We start from the raw sequence: 17,192 nt of genomic DNA on the forward strand, positions 1-17,192 counted from the left end.
TTCACACGAACCAAATTCACTGCTCTCTACTCAGTGTCCTGGGCGAAATGTTCAGAGCCAAATGGCATTCCCTCCTCATCGTTTAAGTAAGTCATGATTAAGGGTTTATCCTAACTCTAAAGGACTTAGGGTAATGATTACCCAAAGGAGAGATGCTCTGTCTGAAAAGGAAGTCAACCAAAAGGAGAATAGCTGTCTGAAGAATGATTTCATATTAGAATTGGGAGATACTCTTTCTTGAGTAAAAAGATCGCCTTTACATAGTGGAAACTTTCCCCTGGAGGGATGTGGAGGAATAGGTTAATTTAGGGTGAATAATTTGGAAGAGCTAGTTAGTTAGCTGTATGAGCTTTGCGCTTAAACAATAAAGAGAAGACACAATGCCTTTGAAACATCCCCCGTGGATGGAAAATGTGCTGACTCAGCAGGTTCCGCTCTGGGCGTGGAGTCAGTCCCAGGCAGCTGAACTGCTTTTTGTAGCTCTTGGCTTCCTCACTTCCTTCGTGGGGGAAACGAGTGGGTTGACTTTGATGACCTTTTGGTCCTTTCATCACACTGAGTTTCTTTCCACAGTGGGGGGACTTGTTACCCTACAGCCCGGGGATCGCTGAGTATGAGGGAGGACCAGAAATCAGGGGAATTTCCCAAAACATACGAGCATACCATATACATTAAACACATATTGACAATACATTTAATCAAGAAAAGAGTCCATATCCCCAATCTCTAAAAAGGGGTTTTAAAAGTCTTTGAGAAACCATGACCATCTGGGCTGTGGTGGCGCACGCCTTTAATCCCAGCCCTCGGGAGGCAGAGACTGGCGGATCTCTGATGAGGCCAGCCTGGGCTACAGAGTGAGTTGCAGGACAGCCAGGGCTATACAGAGAAACCCTGTCTCAAAAAACCATCCTCTCCCCACGTCCCCAAAAGAAACAAAGACAATGTTGCTTGGTTAGGAAAAGCTGATGATTTATGAAATTTAAAAAAAGAACAGGACACAGGGTAGAGAAGAGAACTCCAATGGTACCGTCAGCTAGCCCACAATACTCACACTTCAGCGTAGAGCGGAACACTTCTTCTCTAGCGTGTGTAAGATGCTGGGTTCAACCCCCAGCACTGAAAGAAAGGAAAAGAAAAGCAAACAAATAGAAACCAACCAATCAAACAAATAAGGAGGAAAAAGATTACTGTTCTGGGCCCAGTAATGTCTTCCTGTAATTCCACACTTGGTAAACTGAGGCAAGATGGTCCCAAGTTCTAGGTTAGCAACATAGCCAGACTCTGTCTCAAAAACAAAACAACAAAAGAATGAAGAGAGAAAGAGAGAAAGTAACATGACTTTAAAAAACAAAATTTTATTTTTTCCAATTACAGATGAAAACAAATTAAAATGGAAAATAATATAACCAGTGATCCTTGATCCTAGCATGATGAAATGGCACTCATACAGCTTAAATACACTAGTCCAATTTTTTATCTTTTCTTGTCCCAGTAATTGCTATTGTTCATCTTAAATAATCATATATTGATACAAAATTATGTATAAATTTTCACTATATGTTATTGTAAAATTAGGAGGAATTAAAATATCCAACAATTGATTAAATAAATGATGTTTTTAATGTCTGTATATATTGTAATCTTATGTAGTCATGAAAATTATGTTGGGCAAATCCTGATATAGGAAATATTAACATTGTAAATGTTAAACTGAGGGGGCTGGGGATGTAGTCCGGTTGATAGAGGGCTTGTCAGCATGCATGAAGCCCTGGGTTTCACCCCCAGCACCACATAAACCGGAACTGGGCATGCTTGACCATAAATAATCCCAGCACTGGGGTGGTGGAGGCAGGAGGATCAGAAGTTCAAAGTAGTAGGGCATGTATACTGATATTTCACAGTTCTTGGCTGTGGGTGGTAGCTGGCTTTTACCTTATACTGTACATTGTTTTACCTTATACTGTAGATTGTTAATACTTTTGAAATATCCCATAATATATGTGTACTAATTTTATAAACAGGAAATAAGACTATATAGAGATGATCCAGAAAAAAATAAGAAGTGGCCAGAAATGAGGTCATCTGAAGGAACCAGCAAGTCAAATGCAGGACTGCCATCCATTGTCACGGACTGAACATGTGTTGGATAGTGTGGGTGGGTCACAGGGAACCCTTGACACATGGTGGTTCCGTTAGTCACAGATGGTGTGGTGGAGCTGGGAGGGGTCTTAGACCTAGTGGAGACTGATTTGGACGAATCAGAGGAGGAGCTAGCCACTTGGAGTCTGGGAGGAAAAACCACCGCAGGTTAATACAGAAACTTCCCACTGTCCCTCACCTTTGCAGACAGAGAAGAGCCCCCTTTGATTCCTGACCTGGTTTCGGGTGGTTTTCACATCTTTCACTCCTGAATTTCTTTCCTTTTCTCTTTAACTTATTTTCATTATGATGGTTTTTTGGCCTTTGCAAACAGCTGATTCTACAGACCTCGGGCAGAGGGGGCTAAGAGGAGCTAGTGATGGTAATGGGAGCAGCTAGCAAGTTAAAGCTCAGGAACTGCATCTTTCGGCTGGAATGTGCTCTAGGTATGGGCCAGCATAGAGAGAGCAGCGGTGGCGTTTCACTGAGGCACCAACACAGGTTGAACTTGAATCACAAGTTCTGTCTTTAGGCTCCTTATTCAGGGCTGTGGCGTCCACCCGGAGGCACGCTCTGAGCCTGTGCATGTCTGTCTGTCTCAGTCACATGTCCCAACAACACTCCTCCAGATAATTTAAGAAGTCATTATCGTAGCCAGGCATGCTACACAGGCCTGTAATCACAGTACTTGGGAGGCTGAGACAGGAGGATTCAGGGTTTAAGGCAAGTAGACTTTATTACTACCGATGATACCTATAAAAGACCCCATTGTTTAAAAATTGAATTTCTTAAAAATTTGTTTGTTCGGGATGGGCAGTCAGTGCATGTGCTACGGTGTGTGTGTGTAGAGGTCTGAGGACATCTTATGGGAGTCAGTTCTTTCCTCCTGGTGAGTGGATCCCAGGAGTCACACTCAGGTCCGCAGACTTGGTGACGTCTTTCCCCGCTGAACCACCTTACCAGTTCTGTTTAAAAAATCCTTCAACTTGAAAATTTTTGAACCAAACACAAAAACCAAAAGTAAACTTGTGTTCTCCCACATTCCCGTCACTCAGCTTCTTCAACCGTTTCCCGATCTTATTCCACCCGTCACCCTCTGTCCTTGCCTGTAGTCACTTTTTTCTGGAGAGACAGAAATATTTGTATTTGTTTTACTTACAAATGGGTCACCCTCTCTATCAGATAAGAACATACGTCCGAATATGCAGAACATACGTTCACATGTGCACTGAGTATCTACCTATCCCTTACTTAAATTGCTTGAGGCAGAAATATTTTTAAATTTCAGATATTTTAGGTTGGAATATTTGCATATACATAATGATATATGTTGGTAATGGAGTCCAAGTCTAAATCATTAATATTTCATATACAATTCATATATATAGCAGAAGGTAATAATACACAGTATTTTTAGTAATTCTGTGCATGAAACAAATTTCCTTGGTGTGGAATCTTCAATTTAAGGTTATGTTAATACTCAAAAAGTTTCAGATTCTGGGCCATCGAGATGGCTCAGCTGGTGATGAACTGATGAGTTCAATCCTGGTAACCCGCAAGGTGGAAGGAGAGAATCAGCTTTGGCAAATTTCCTCTGACCTCCATAAACACGGCATGACATACACCCCGTCTCCCCACGATGAAAAAATGTGAAAAACCAAAATAAAGTTTCAGATTTTGCCGTATTTCAGATTTTTTTTACTTTCACCTTAGTGATGCTCAACTTGTGTGATGACTTAAAAAGATATCGTCACCTAACAAAATCAGTAATATTACTTAATGGCATTTAATACCCAGGTGGTATTCCAACTTTTTTTGAACATCTAAATACACACACAGAGAGAGTTTACTTTGCACAAGTAAAGCATGCCTGTTTTAGTAAATGTACTGTTAAATTCACACAAACAAAATGAAGGAACCGAGATTCACCTACAATCACGGGCCTCAGGAACACCCCACCTTGACAATGTTCAAGCAACCCATTGAAAGCCACACACTGCAGCGAAGGTATTGGAGCCTGCCTTCAGCTGCGGAGACCTCCACAGCAGCCCCCCCCCCCTCAGTAACCAACCTTACAAAAGAATTTCAAGGGAGAAACCAGAGCCAATGGTTAGCGTTCCAGTGATTTCTGCTTTAACACGAATTCCCACAGAAACCCAGGACTGGACGATTACCCAACACGTGAAGGAAATTACTTATGGTATTCGTGGCTCAACTGATGAACGGCTGAACTGCTGAACTATAGTGGGTTTTTCTTTTGGAGAGGCGAGGTGGGGCGGGGGGTGGGTGGGGTGGGTGGGTGGACGGCATGGACAGGACGGGGTGGGGGGAGAACACAAGGTTTGACTCTGTAGCTCACGCTAGCCTGGAGCTCATAGCCATCCTGCTTCTGCCTCACAGTGCTGTGAGGGGCAATGTTTTTTTCAAAAATCACCTCCACCAAAGCCGTCTACTCAAAACCCTCCACAGAGTTATAACCTCATGTTCGTTTTCTATCAAATGACGTGTTCTGAGGGGGGGGGCTTTGCTTTACGGGGAAAACATGAGATCAGGTCTCTATGAGCAAGTCTTGTTAATGCAGCAGGCGTTAGCTGCCCCAATGGCATCTAAACCTGGCCCTCACGAGCTCCCCGTGAAGACGTGATCTGGTTCCAGTTTTACAAATGGGGCCAGCCCTTTGAGCTGGGCGCTGATTTGGGCGTCAAGTAAACATAGGGGGACTTATGGGGACAGAGCAGGGCGTCTGAGATAGTACTTAGGCAGCGGGAGATGGGGGGTGGGGGGTCTGGGAAGACTTTGAGAACGGGTAGAAGAACTTTGGCGGGAGTGAGGGGCAGGTTTTTGACCACTGGAGCATCACTGTCTGCGGAAGGGGTCCTAGTGAGAAATAAAGTCTGTCTGTGCAAGGTGAGAGCCGAGGCCTTCCCTGTGGGACCTCAGGAGGACGATTAGGATAGTTCATGCCGGAAGTCCTCTCTCGGCCTCCCTTTGTTCCTTGTCGGAGCAGGCGGAAGGACCAGCACCTTGCTTTTGTAACACGGTGCCCTCTTCCGTGTGACGCTGTGTCTGAACTGTGGAGGTCTGCAGAAGGTGCCCCCCCCCCCCCCCCCCGCCCCGTTTTGCGGAAACAGTAGGAAGAGAAAGGAGGGAAATCAAGCTACAGAGACCGAGACGAGACTCGGACCCACTGGGATTGGAGGTTCATTTACTCTAGTCTGAAGCCGCAGAGCTCCAGCCGAGTGTATTCCTCAAAACATGTCAGAGGACGCTTGAAATAACTCATCCTGATAGAGCCCTAGAGTGGATACCTGACCCGGCAGCCACTCATGAAAGAGCGCCGAAAACTCGCTTTTATTTCCTGTCCCTGCCTACAGAGGAAGGGACAATGTCCTTCTTTAAGAGAAACCACTGGAAACCCGCCAGTGTCCACGTGGGCCACAGCGGCTGTCCCGAGGGTGGCTATGACCCGTGTTGGAGATTGGAGATCATGTCTATGTAGGGCGTTGCTCTAGCCTGGACTTCTGCCGCTCCCCCAGCTCCCTATGTGGCCATCTGCTAAAGGCCTGGCCGTCTGTCACTCCACCTTACAGAATAGTGCAGGACTTTGGGTCTTGTGCTACCGGATCAGACAATGAAGGTTTTCCTTCGGCTTCAGTCTCAGCGGGGCTCCCAGGAAAGCTCATGGTGCCTGACCGCTGGCAGCTTGGGGAACTGAGTCCCTGAGATGTGTCACTCAGTCACGATGGACTGTGTGGGAAGGTCGCTCTGCTCTGAACAGAGCCTTTTTCTCCTGTCTGGCATTTTTTGAGCCCTGTGGGGACACATCTCAGCATTTCTTCATTCATGTACTATTTTGTTTCTGTGCTGTGAGAAGAAATTTCTGTCTTTTTTTTTTGGGGGGGGGGGTTATTTCCGTGAATAAGATACACAGTCCACTCTTGGCCAGAAATATCTCTTTAGTGATGCTTCAGATTCCTCGTGTGAATGAATAATTGCTTGTCGTTATATTTAATAATGATCGCTTAACAATGTTACTGGTAATAAGGAGTGCAGAGTGTTTACTGCATTCATACAATGTGTTCATGTGGTGTGGTAGGCGAAGAATTTAAGCCCACAGGGTACTCCCCACAATCATGTGAGGCAGATATTATTATATTGGATTTTACCAGGAGGAAGCCAAGGCATTATGAGGCTAAGAAACTCTTTAAATGTGACTATACAGGTAGCTAATTAGGCACTTCAGATTCCACTTTAAGTCTGCCTGCCTTTTTCTCCCATTCTTAACGTGATATCTCAGGGACGTCTTTTCATAGATATTCATTCAGGAACTCTGACAATAAATCTGTTAGAAATACTTCACTGAAATAACCCACAGATCTGACATATGCATCGTTTTACTAGTTCTGTCCTGCTATCCTGGCATAAAAAATTAAATAAGGTGGTGTCGGCTGTAAACAAAGTCACAAATTCATGTTTAGGTTGCCCTATAGATCTAAGGAGATAAAGTTCATCTGAGACATTACGGAGCCCTTTTGTCAAAGATCTGGTGACCAAGGGGTGTCCAGGCCATCTTGAGGGAGAGTATCCCAACGTGAATCTGGTGAGCATGTGACATTATAGTCCCTATGCCAGCGACATTTAAGGATGGGCATCTTCAGTGTGAAGATAGAGACCATGATGGGCCCCCATCCAGCTCATTTTTGGAGGAAACCAAGGTTCAGACCGGTTAAGTAACTTAGCCGAGGTCACATAGCTTGTGTGTCCTGAGGAAAAAAGAGTTCATAAAAATCAAGTGTTATTTATTTAACTCATTCGCAAAGGCTATCGTGTCTAATTAAACAGACACTGAGGGGTGGCAAGGACATAAAAAGTCTTTGGAGGAATCCTTCGGCTTTAGAAGGGAGATTTTTAAATGCTGCCTTTTACAGAGGTCTGCCTTGGGTGTGCTTTTTGTGTGGTGTGCCCGGATGATTGATATCAGGCTGGTTAATAAGGCCAATTGCACTAACAACCTTTACTCCGAATTTTGGTCTGGAAGAGCTTTTGTGCCTGAAGTAGGCTGGCCTAGAGAGAAGGGACCCAGTAGATAGATTTCTGTGTGCAAGACCGAGCTCTTTGCTTGGAGCTTTCTGAGCCAGCAACAAATGAGCACCCGCCTACCCCTTCATAATGCGCAGGTCCTGCCGTATCTGTACGGTCCTGTTTGAAGGTTGGTGGTGAATAGAATTGTTTTCCAGAAAGTTGTTTTGTTTAGTTAGGGGCCACGGAACTGTGCCTGCCAAGCAGGGGATGGTCCCAAATTGTGGGAGAAAGAAAGAACTTAGTCTCCACATCTCTAAACTCATCACAGTCTTACATAAGTGTAAACCGAGACTTACGAACAACACGTCAAAAACTATACCCTGCCATGTAGCTACCAAAGCCTGCTTTCAGCTGCAGAGAACTCTGAAAAGGATCCTTCCCGTCTAACCAGCCTTACCAAAGAATCTCAGGGAGAAACCACAGCAAAGTGCTAGTGTTCCACGGATTTCTGCTTCAACTTGAATTCCCGAGCAAGTCAAGGACTGGACGATTACCCAACAAGTGAAGGAAATTGTGTATGGTATTTGTCCCTCACTAATTTTTCTTCTTTGCAGCTCCAAAAAGTGGCTGGGATCCGCTAGAGGCTGAGGCCACACACGCCCAGCTGCCTTCACCCGGCTGCCTTCCTGCTTCTTGGCCAGTCAAGAGGGGTTTACCAGTGTCGTTCACACACCAGGTGGGCAACTGAATCCTTTTTCATGTGGTGACCAGAGTAGTTCCTTGTGTTACCATTACCAAACTGCTTCTCTTCTCCTCTCCTCTCCTCTCCTCTCCTCTCCTCTCCTCTCCTCTCCTCTCCTCTCCTCTCCTCTCCTCTCCTCTCCTCCCTCCCCTCCCCTCCCCTCCCCTCCCTCCCCTCTCCTCTCCTCCCCTCCCCTCTCCTCTCCTCCCCTCCCCCCTCCCCTCCCCTCCCCCCTCTCCTCCCCTCCCCTCTCCTCTCCTCCCCCTCCCTCCCCTCCCCTCCCTTCCCCTCCCCTCCCCCCTCCCCTCCCCTCCCCTCCCTTCCCCTCCCCTCCCCCCTCCCCTCCCCCCTCCCCTCCCCTCCCCTCTCCTCATCTTTCCTCTCTCTTCTCCTCCCCTTCTCTCTCAATAGGATCTCTTGCTATGTAGCTTGAGCTGACCTCTAACTCAGGATCCTCCTGCCTCAGCCTCTTGGATCCTGGGATTAGAGATGGGAACCACTATACCCATCATTCAAGGGCTGATTTTCAAGGACAAACTACATGGCCAGGAGATGTTATAGGTGCTAAGCGTTGGGTGACAGGTTTTAATTTATTTTGCCAAGGGCAGGGATGGGACTGGATGAATGGGGTTGAACGGCTACCCTGAGATGGGACCCCCGTTTTTTAATTACTTTGGCAATGGGGAGGCTCCTTGTCGTCAGAAAGGAAAACCTCAGTTTTCCCCCATTCTCTTTCTGTTCTAGTTGTCAACCAAGCTTCAGAGGTTTTCCAAGCAGTCGCTGCCTCTCACACCTGGGTGGACCGGAGAAGGAACATCTGTCATTGATGCCCGAGATTCTGAGAACATAAACCCGGGTTGCCATCTTCTTACTGGATGGAGCCTGCCGCAGCAGCCCACTGAGGGTTACTTCCCTTAGGACCCTGGACTCATCCGTGGGACTTCAGATAGGGAAGATGCTGAGTTCTATCAAATGCGTGTTGGTAGGGGACAGCGCTGTGGGGAAAACTTCACTGCTGGTGCGCTTCACCTCTGAGACCTTCCCGGAGGCCTACAAGCCCACTGTGTACGAGAACACCGGCGTGGACGTCTTCATGGACGGCATCCAGATCAGCCTGGGCCTCTGGGACACTGCCGGCAACGATGCCTTCCGAAGCATCCGCCCCCTGTCCTACCAGCAGGCGGACGTGGTACTCATGTGCTACTCCGTGGCCAATCACAACTCATTCCTGAACTTGAAGAACAAATGGATTAGTGAGATCAGGAGCAACCTACCCTGTACCCCGGTGCTGGTTGTGGCCACACAGACTGACCAGAGAGAGGTAGGACCCCACAGGGCCTCTTGCATCAATGCCTTAGAAGGGAAGAGACTTGCCCAGGATGTGCGAGCCAAGGGCTACCTGGAGTGCTCAGCTCTTAGCAACCGGGGAGTACAGCAGGTATTTGAATGTGCGGTCAGAACGGCTGTCAACCAGGCCAGGAGACGAAACAGAAGGAAGCTCTTCTCCATCAATGAGTGCAAGATCTTCTAAACCCCAACACCGACATTCGTGAACGTACCTCAAGGACTAAGGGGAGAGGGGAAGGTGCCAAGCCAAGGGGCTTGCTGCTCTTTCTTGGCACACTTGAACAGCATTTCTTTCTGGATGGAGTTATCAAGAGGGTCGGTCACCAATGCTTCCGCTAACTGTACTCTACAGATAAACTCTTCGCCCAACACAGCCAGAGAGATTCCTTGGGAAGCCAAATGAATAGTCCATCTTCAATGAAAAACTAAACAACCATCCTAATTTAGACAATGAAGTGAATTTCCCAAGTATGTAATATTTAAACTCACGTTTTATTTAAATAACAGTAGTTAGCCATGTAGCTTTTGTTTTCATGCTTGGGAAGTCTTTTCTTTGAAAAGGCAAACTGCTGTATGAGGGAAATAACCTTGTGGGGCTCAGCCATATGTCTGTGGTGTTATTATTTACTCCTGAATTGAATTTGGTTGAAACTATTTGTGTGCTGTGTTTTTCTAGATAATCAAACTTTCAGATGACCATAAACGGGTCCCTGGAACTCATTTTCCATTTCCCTATTATTCAGAATTGTGTATAAATGCAGCTCCAGACCGTAAGGTATTTTAACACTGCCAAATGATTTGGAACAGTTACTAATTTTTCTCTGAAATTGCAAAGAAGTATTTCTTATTTACGATATTACCTGTCACTCAAAGGACTCCAGTTACATACCAAGTATCCCTTTCTCACTCACTAAGACAGAGGTGGAAGGAAAAATCTTTCTGCTAGAGAGTCACACCGTGCAAAATGATAGCAGTGGACCTGGGCACAGATGCACCGGACCCTCCTCCTGCCTGGGTCTCCTGACCTGTGCTTTCTGACTGATTACAAGGTCTCAGGAGAAGAGGACGGGCAAACGTTCTGAACAATAATTAATTGGACAAAGTTCTCATTTAAACTCTAAATTGGATGACATGACCCCATCATTTATTAATTTTAGGACAGAATTAAAATAATTAGAAAGGCACCTGTGTACGTATGTGGGTGTAAATGTGTCCAAGGGGGGAGGCAGGGTTTGTAGCTTTTACTGTTTCATGAATAGATATTCACTTGTGAAAAACATTACAAGTCCCAAGTTCAGAGAATGAGAAAGGCTGTAGTAATTACTCAGATAATAGAGGTTCCCAGGGGCAATGCTGAATGAATAGGGCCATGTGCAGCTACACAAGCCTCCTTCCTAGTTGTTTGAAAGCAATGTGTCACTCACCCTTTCTACTGCCAGATTACCATTTCCTGTCCCAATCTAGTAACTGGGAACCACTTGAGCCGCCTTTCTTGGAGCCCGAGGGTTGTGTGGTTGTCCACGTGAAGGGCGAGGAGCCCGAAGGAGCGACTCCACTGAGGATTATGCTAACATAAGCAAATCAGTTTATCGCACTGATTCTCTGGCTGGTTCTTTGGGGTGGCAATCTGGTAAACATATCCTAGGACTTCCCCATGCTGCCTTGTCCTCTGCCTCTCTTCCATACCCACTCAAAAGCCTGGGACCTGGATCGTGGTCTTGGGTAGAAGAATTAGCCCCATATCCTAGGGCTGATAGGTTTGCTTTCAGCTAATCTCTCAGGACTCTGGCTCTGTGGCTTGTCCTTGCTTCTGGGCCACCTACATCCCTTGACTTGGGAGCTCTTGTCTTCAGCTCATGGCGATAGGCATCCTGAAGGTTGGAATGCTGAAGAACTCACCAGGCAGGGGAGGAGACAGGAACTCATTTCCTCTATATCCCTCTAATTTTCTTCTTATTTTCCAACACACAAAGGTTTTCTGTGGTGTGTGTGTGTGTGTGTGTGTGTGTGTGTGTGTGTGTGTGTGTGACTTCGTGGAGGAAAGGGCGTACTTCACAGGGCCGTATGTTTAGTTTTGTGTGCCTACACGAAGGAGCATGATTCTTCCCCTTCAATATTTATGGTGCTTTTTTTGTATGCTTCACTTTGATTATTCCAAGTGGCAAAATTAAATATGCTTATGTTTACATGAAAAAGTGGATTTACGTGGTCAAGTTATTTGTTCCAGTTTATTGTCTGCAGCAGAACATGGCGCTGCCTAAGCAGAATTCTGGCGGCTGGGAAGTCTGGGGTCAGGCGCCAGCATAGGCAGGCTCCATGGAGGGACCTCTTCCTCACCCGGTTGATGTCTCCCTGCCATGTCCTCATGAGGAGAGGGGGGAGGTGTCTTCTCATAAGAGCTCTCATCCCACCTGTGAAGGCGCCACCTTCCTGACCGCGCTATCTCTGAACGCCATCACACGGATCAGGCTTCAGAGGAGCGTTTTGAGGGGAAGGAGCACACACATTCAGTCGTAGCCATGCTCTTCTGTCTTACCTTATTCATCCTAGCTGAATGGGGCAACGGGATAAGCTAGCCTGATAACAACGAGGCCACGCGGCAGGAAAACGGAAAACATCCTGATGCTTGAAGTATGTCGAACGCTTCAGACATCCGGGTGCTGTGTTGCGCTCTTGTATGTTGTTATCACGCTACATGGTATGGAAATGGCTCACACGAGCAAATTGAGCCTCAGCGTGTTAATGGGACAAGACTGAGCTGTATATACAGCAGGAGAATAGCACAACTATGAGTCTGGAGCAGGTCTGTGTGGCTCCAAAACTCTACTCAAAACCACCATGCCTCACTTCCTCCCGGAGCAGTTAGCTGAATGGCTTCGCCACATCCGATCTGTAGCTGCAGGCCTCACCCTCTCCTTGTCAAAGGACCAGTATTTAAAAGATGAGGAGGAGGAGGAAGAGAGGGAGGAGGAGGAAGAGGAGGAGAAGGAGGAGGAGGAGAAGGAGGATTTTGGGTTGTTCATTTGTTGTTGTTTTGAGACAGGATCTTGCCATCTAGCTCAGGCTACCTCAAACTCATGGCAATCTTCTGGCCTTAGATTTCCCCAGTGCTGAGATCACAGGCGTCCATCACCACACCCAGCTTAAAAGATTCTTTTTATTTTTATTCTTTGCAGTACTGGGAATCAAAGCCAAGGCCTCATGAATACCAGGCAAGCCCTCTACCCTGGGCTATGCCCCCAGCCCTGAAAGATTGTTCTTAGTAAACTATTCCATCTCTGTCTTCCCTTTCTGTCCTTCTTTCTGGTGGCGAGCCTATGCCCCAGAAAGTCACCCAGTATCATCTACGGCAAAGATCCCTATTTCTACCGGGCTTCTTAGTGTAATTCCCTAGACTGTGTGTAAATTGGTGGACATGACTTCATGCTTTCAGCAGCTTGGACAACCCTCTATTTTCTTGTAGTCCTGCTTTTCGGGGTCACATATTCCCTGAATGAGCAATGGGGAGAAGAGAGGCGGCCCCTTTCCTTTGAGGGGTTTGATGCCCAGGAAGGGCACTTTCCCCAGGATGAGATGTGGTGGGAGGATTCTGGGGCACCAGATCTGTAGTGTCACGAAGTCTCAGAGGGACAGACCTCTGTGAGTGTCAGTCCCCAAGGCTTAGAAGGCAGTCCTTAGGGGTTGAGTGACTTCAGCATAACTCTCCAGCAGGGACTCAGCTGTCCTCAGACGGTGGCTCTTTTGATAAGGCAAAGAAGTGCAATCTCTGGCCGAGATCTCAAGCAGCTTTTCCCAAGATAAAACAAGCCGGGAGGCTACAGTGTGAGCTCGCGAAGGCACCTGACTAGACCTAATGTCCAAACTAACTCTGAGGACTCTAACAGTTATCACGGCATGAAACTTAATGCTACATAAAAAGCCATAAAAACGAAAGAGTAAGGAGTTAGACTGTGCGGCATTTCGGAGTCAGAAGATCTGAGTTCTAGGTCTTCTAGCCTCAGTTACTTCTCTTAAGATATAAGTACTAACTTCTAGAACATTCTGTAGAAGGATTTGTGTAATGACTGTGGGAGAACATGCCTGTAAACTTTTGTTCAGACAGTCACGTACCCATGTGTCCACTGGATCCCTGTGCTGAAACATAAGCTGAATCTGTACATCAGATCAGAATTTTCTAAAGGTTTCATCATGTGGGTAACACGATGGGAAACCCACACAGAAACAGCTTCTGCTTTATAATATTGTCAACTAAAGCAAGATGAACGAAATGGCACATAGAATAATAAAAATAGCAATAAATCCCGTCTGAGTGCCTGCTGGTCCCAGGCCTGGGTAAGGAAAACACTTTACAGAACACACATGCACATAGGTGCATGCACACACACAGACACATACATGTACACATGCACACACACACACACACACTCACATGACATGCACTCACACAGGCATACACAGAAACAGAGACACACACACCTCTATGTGCGCGTGCATGTATGTGTGCGTGTGTGTATGTGTGTGTGTGTCTATGTGTATATGCATGTCTGTGAGTGAATTTGCATGTCTCAGTATGTGTCTGTGTGAGTGTGTGTGCATGTCTCAGTGTGTGCCTGTGTGCGTGTGCATGTGTGTGTATGCCTATGTACATGCATGTGTGCATGTGTGTCTGTGTGTCTCTGTGTGTGATCCTAACACTAGGAAAGCTGAGGCAGAAGGGTCGAAAGCCTGAGGTAAGACTGGACAGTATATCAAGACCCTGAGTGAGAAAAAAAAGAGGCTATTTCTTAGTAGAGAAACAGCATATGACCAATGAGCAAGAGAAAAATAGGTGTGTGTGTGTGTGTGTGTGTGTGTGTGTGTGTGTGTGTGTGGCCTTAGTAGCATGGTAGGTAATGGCAAAAGCTAGAAACAGCACAAAGTCATGATCAGACAAAGGCCAATTAAATTTTGGGGTATTCACACATGGACCACAATGTAGCACTTAAAATGTCCTATAATTGTATAAATCAGCATGGATGAGGGTAGACAAATGTGAAGGAGAAAAATGCAAATAGAACAATGACATGTCGAATTATTTTATTTATATGATGTTCAAACAAAAGCAAAACTTAATATCTAGGGTCAAAAGTGTTTAAAGCATAGTATTCAAGTAAGTGGTTACCTCTTACTAGAAAACAGACTGAATGGCCAAGGTCGCCAGAGGTGTGACATGTACTGGTCACTTTTTTAAAAAAATATTTATTTATTATATATACAATGTTCTGGCATGTGTGCCTATATACCAGAAGAAGGCACCAACTCTCACAGATGGTTGTGAGCCACCATGTGGTTTCTGGGAATTGAACTCAGGACCTCTGGAAGAACAGCCAGTGATCTTAACCTCTGAGCCATCTCTCCAGCCTCCACTTTTTTTTTTTTTTCATGACAGGGTTTCTCTGTGTAGCCCTGGCTATCCTGGAACTCACTCTGTAGATCGGGGTATCCTGGAACTCACAGAGATCTGCCTGCCTCTGCCTCCTGAGTGCTGGGAGTAAAGGTGTGCACCACCATTGCTTGGTTATTATTCACATTCTGAAGTTTGGAAGATCAGTAGCTGAGTGTTCATTAGGATTTTCATTTTATTATTTTTTTCTTCAAAAGTTCTTACACATTTTATCTACTCTTTAAAGCCCGATATAGTTAATAACTTAAAATACTTTTGAAAAGTTGGAGCCTGCGGTCAAATCCCCAGACTTGAATCCCAGCTCTGCCACCCCGAGCTCTGCAGCCTTGTGCGAATGAACTAACCTCTCTTTGTGTCCAGTTTCCTCATATGTGAACCAATGAAAATGAAATCATAGGGTAGTGAGCACTGTCAGCTAAGAAGACAGCAAGGCTGTACTGTGCCCGGGACTCAGTAAGTGCTCAATAAACAGCAGCTATGGCTTTTGATTATTATATCCCCCAGGGCTGGGGAGTGTAGCAGGAACTTTAAAGAGTCTTTATTAAATAAAATCAAACCTGAGCCAGGTATTGGGGTGAACTGGAAGATCAGAGAACCAGAACAAGCCACAGCTACCTCACCTCACCAGTTCCTCAGCTGATCCTGTTTCCTCAGACTGGAGGCCTCTGAGTTGTCATCCAGAATGGGTCTCAGCTGAACTGCTGCTCAAAAGCCTGAATGCTTAACCAGTCAAATGCTTAACCAGCCAAATGCTTGACTAGCCAAATGCTTCTAGTTTCTGGTCCTCATGCCTTATATACCTTTCTGCTTTCTACCATCACTCCCTGGGATTAAAAGCTTGCTTTCTGGGATTAAAGGCGTGAGTCACCATGCTTGGCTGTATCCTTGAACACATGGATTTCTGCCTGGCTCTGCCTCCCAAGTGCTGGAATTAAAGGCGTGTGCCACCACTGCCAATCCTCTATGTTTAATATTGTGGCTGTTCTGTCTCTGACCCCAGATAAGTTTATTAGGGTGCACAATATTTCGGGGAACACAATACCACCACAGGGGAGCGGGGCTTAGGGCTTTCACCGGTGAGGTCCGTAGGTCCTGAGACTATCAAGTGACACATCACAGCCTTGTGAGCCGGTGAGTTGGTAAATCCGGATCCTCCCGCTCTTCCTGCCAACTCCATTTAGAGGTTGGTTACTGTGGTCCAGGCACAGGTAAAGACCCATGAGGGCTTCACCGTATTATGTCACAATCATTATTTTCCTCTCCATTTCAAAGTGGCCTTCTTAGCCCCAAACTGGGCAAATAGCCAACATTCCTGATATCACGGCATTCACATCTGGTCAGGAATGGTGAGCAGACAGTTGTCGTAGAAAGAAATAAGATCAAGGTAGGCGAGTGATCAGTGCAAAGAATAAAAGGAACCGGGAAAAGGGAGAGAGATTTGGGGACCGGGTTGCGGAGCCAGGCCTGATTCTGAGGAGAAGGTGGTTGACAACGACAGACACCATTTTAAAACAAACACCGCCCCCCTCTCAAGAAAGCCAGCCGAAGAAGGATGCACATTGTCACGGTAATCAATGGTGGATGCTGCAAAGCCTTATTACAGGAGTGACAGCCTCTCCTGGGGCCGCTGCCATCTGCCCACCTGTGCGGAAGCCCCGCACGGGGCTGTCTGTGGTGTGGGTTGGCAAATAGCCGAGAACAGAACAGTAGCAGAATTCACAGAAGCCGAGGGCAGCCGAGAGCTCCCGCCACCACCAGCAGCAAGAGGTTTCTAACGGATTCTGGACAAAAGGAAGGAAGTGACAAGAACTCAGGATGCAGATAGGGCTCAGAGTCACGAACACACACACACACACACACACACACACACACACACACACACACACACACACACACTGAGAACGGGCAGACGGGAAGCAGCGAGGCCGCGGCTCTCCAGAGTCCACCCCCTGGAAAGAGGCTGGATGTGTTCACCCTTGTGGAGGTGCTGTTGTGAACAGGAAGGCGCTTCAGGCGGTCTGGAACTTTCACCCCGAAAGAAGCAGACAGACCCGAGTGTGTAACACAAAGGCATCACCAGCATTAACTCCAGGGCAGCTGTTGCATGGTGGACGGTCATCTTGGGGATTTCCTGAGGATTTGAACTGGAGGTTTTCTTAAGAGAGCCTTGAATTAATTACTGTACACGCGCACTGTTCTTACTTCTCCACTGCATCCCGTCCCACACCTGTTTTTTTTTATCTTCTCCTCTCTTCTTCACAGCCAGGTACCCACACCTGAAACAGTAGGTGCTGACCACCCCTGGGTGTGTGTGTGTGTGTGTGTGTGTGTGGCACAGCATGTTTGTTGCGTTACTACAGAAATGGCACCTGTGCAGAGAAGATCAGAGTACAACTTTTGGCAGTCATTTTTGCTTTCTCCCTGCTTGAGGCAGGATCTCTGGGTACTCCAGGCTAGCTGGCCCCTGGGCTTCTAGGAGATTCTCCTATCTCTGTCTCC

At 46.6% G+C, this 17,192-nt stretch overlaps 1 protein-coding gene across 2 annotated transcripts in view; it reads left to right on the forward strand.

Annotated features, from left to right (window-relative positions):
* Rhoh (ras homolog family member H) overlaps positions 1-11,445 on the forward strand; it is a 34,120-nt gene extending 22,675 nt beyond the window's left edge. For both annotated transcript variants that reach the window (XM_028882214.2, XM_037209051.1), the window contains exons 2-3: positions 7,776-7,897; positions 8,648-11,445. In XM_028882214.2, coding sequence (XP_028738047.1) covers positions 8,859-9,434 — 576 coding nt within the window. In that variant the 5' untranslated portion in view covers positions 7,776-7,897; positions 8,648-8,858 and the 3' untranslated portion in view covers positions 9,435-11,445. The remainder of the gene's footprint in view (positions 1-7,775; positions 7,898-8,647) is intronic.
* Positions 11,446-17,192: the final 5,747 nt, after the last annotated feature.

This window comes from Peromyscus leucopus, chromosome 10 (assembly GCF_004664715.2).
Source record: "Peromyscus leucopus breed LL Stock chromosome 10, UCI_PerLeu_2.1, whole genome shotgun sequence".
In the NCBI taxonomy this organism is placed as follows: Eukaryota; Metazoa; Chordata; class Mammalia; order Rodentia; family Cricetidae; genus Peromyscus; species Peromyscus leucopus.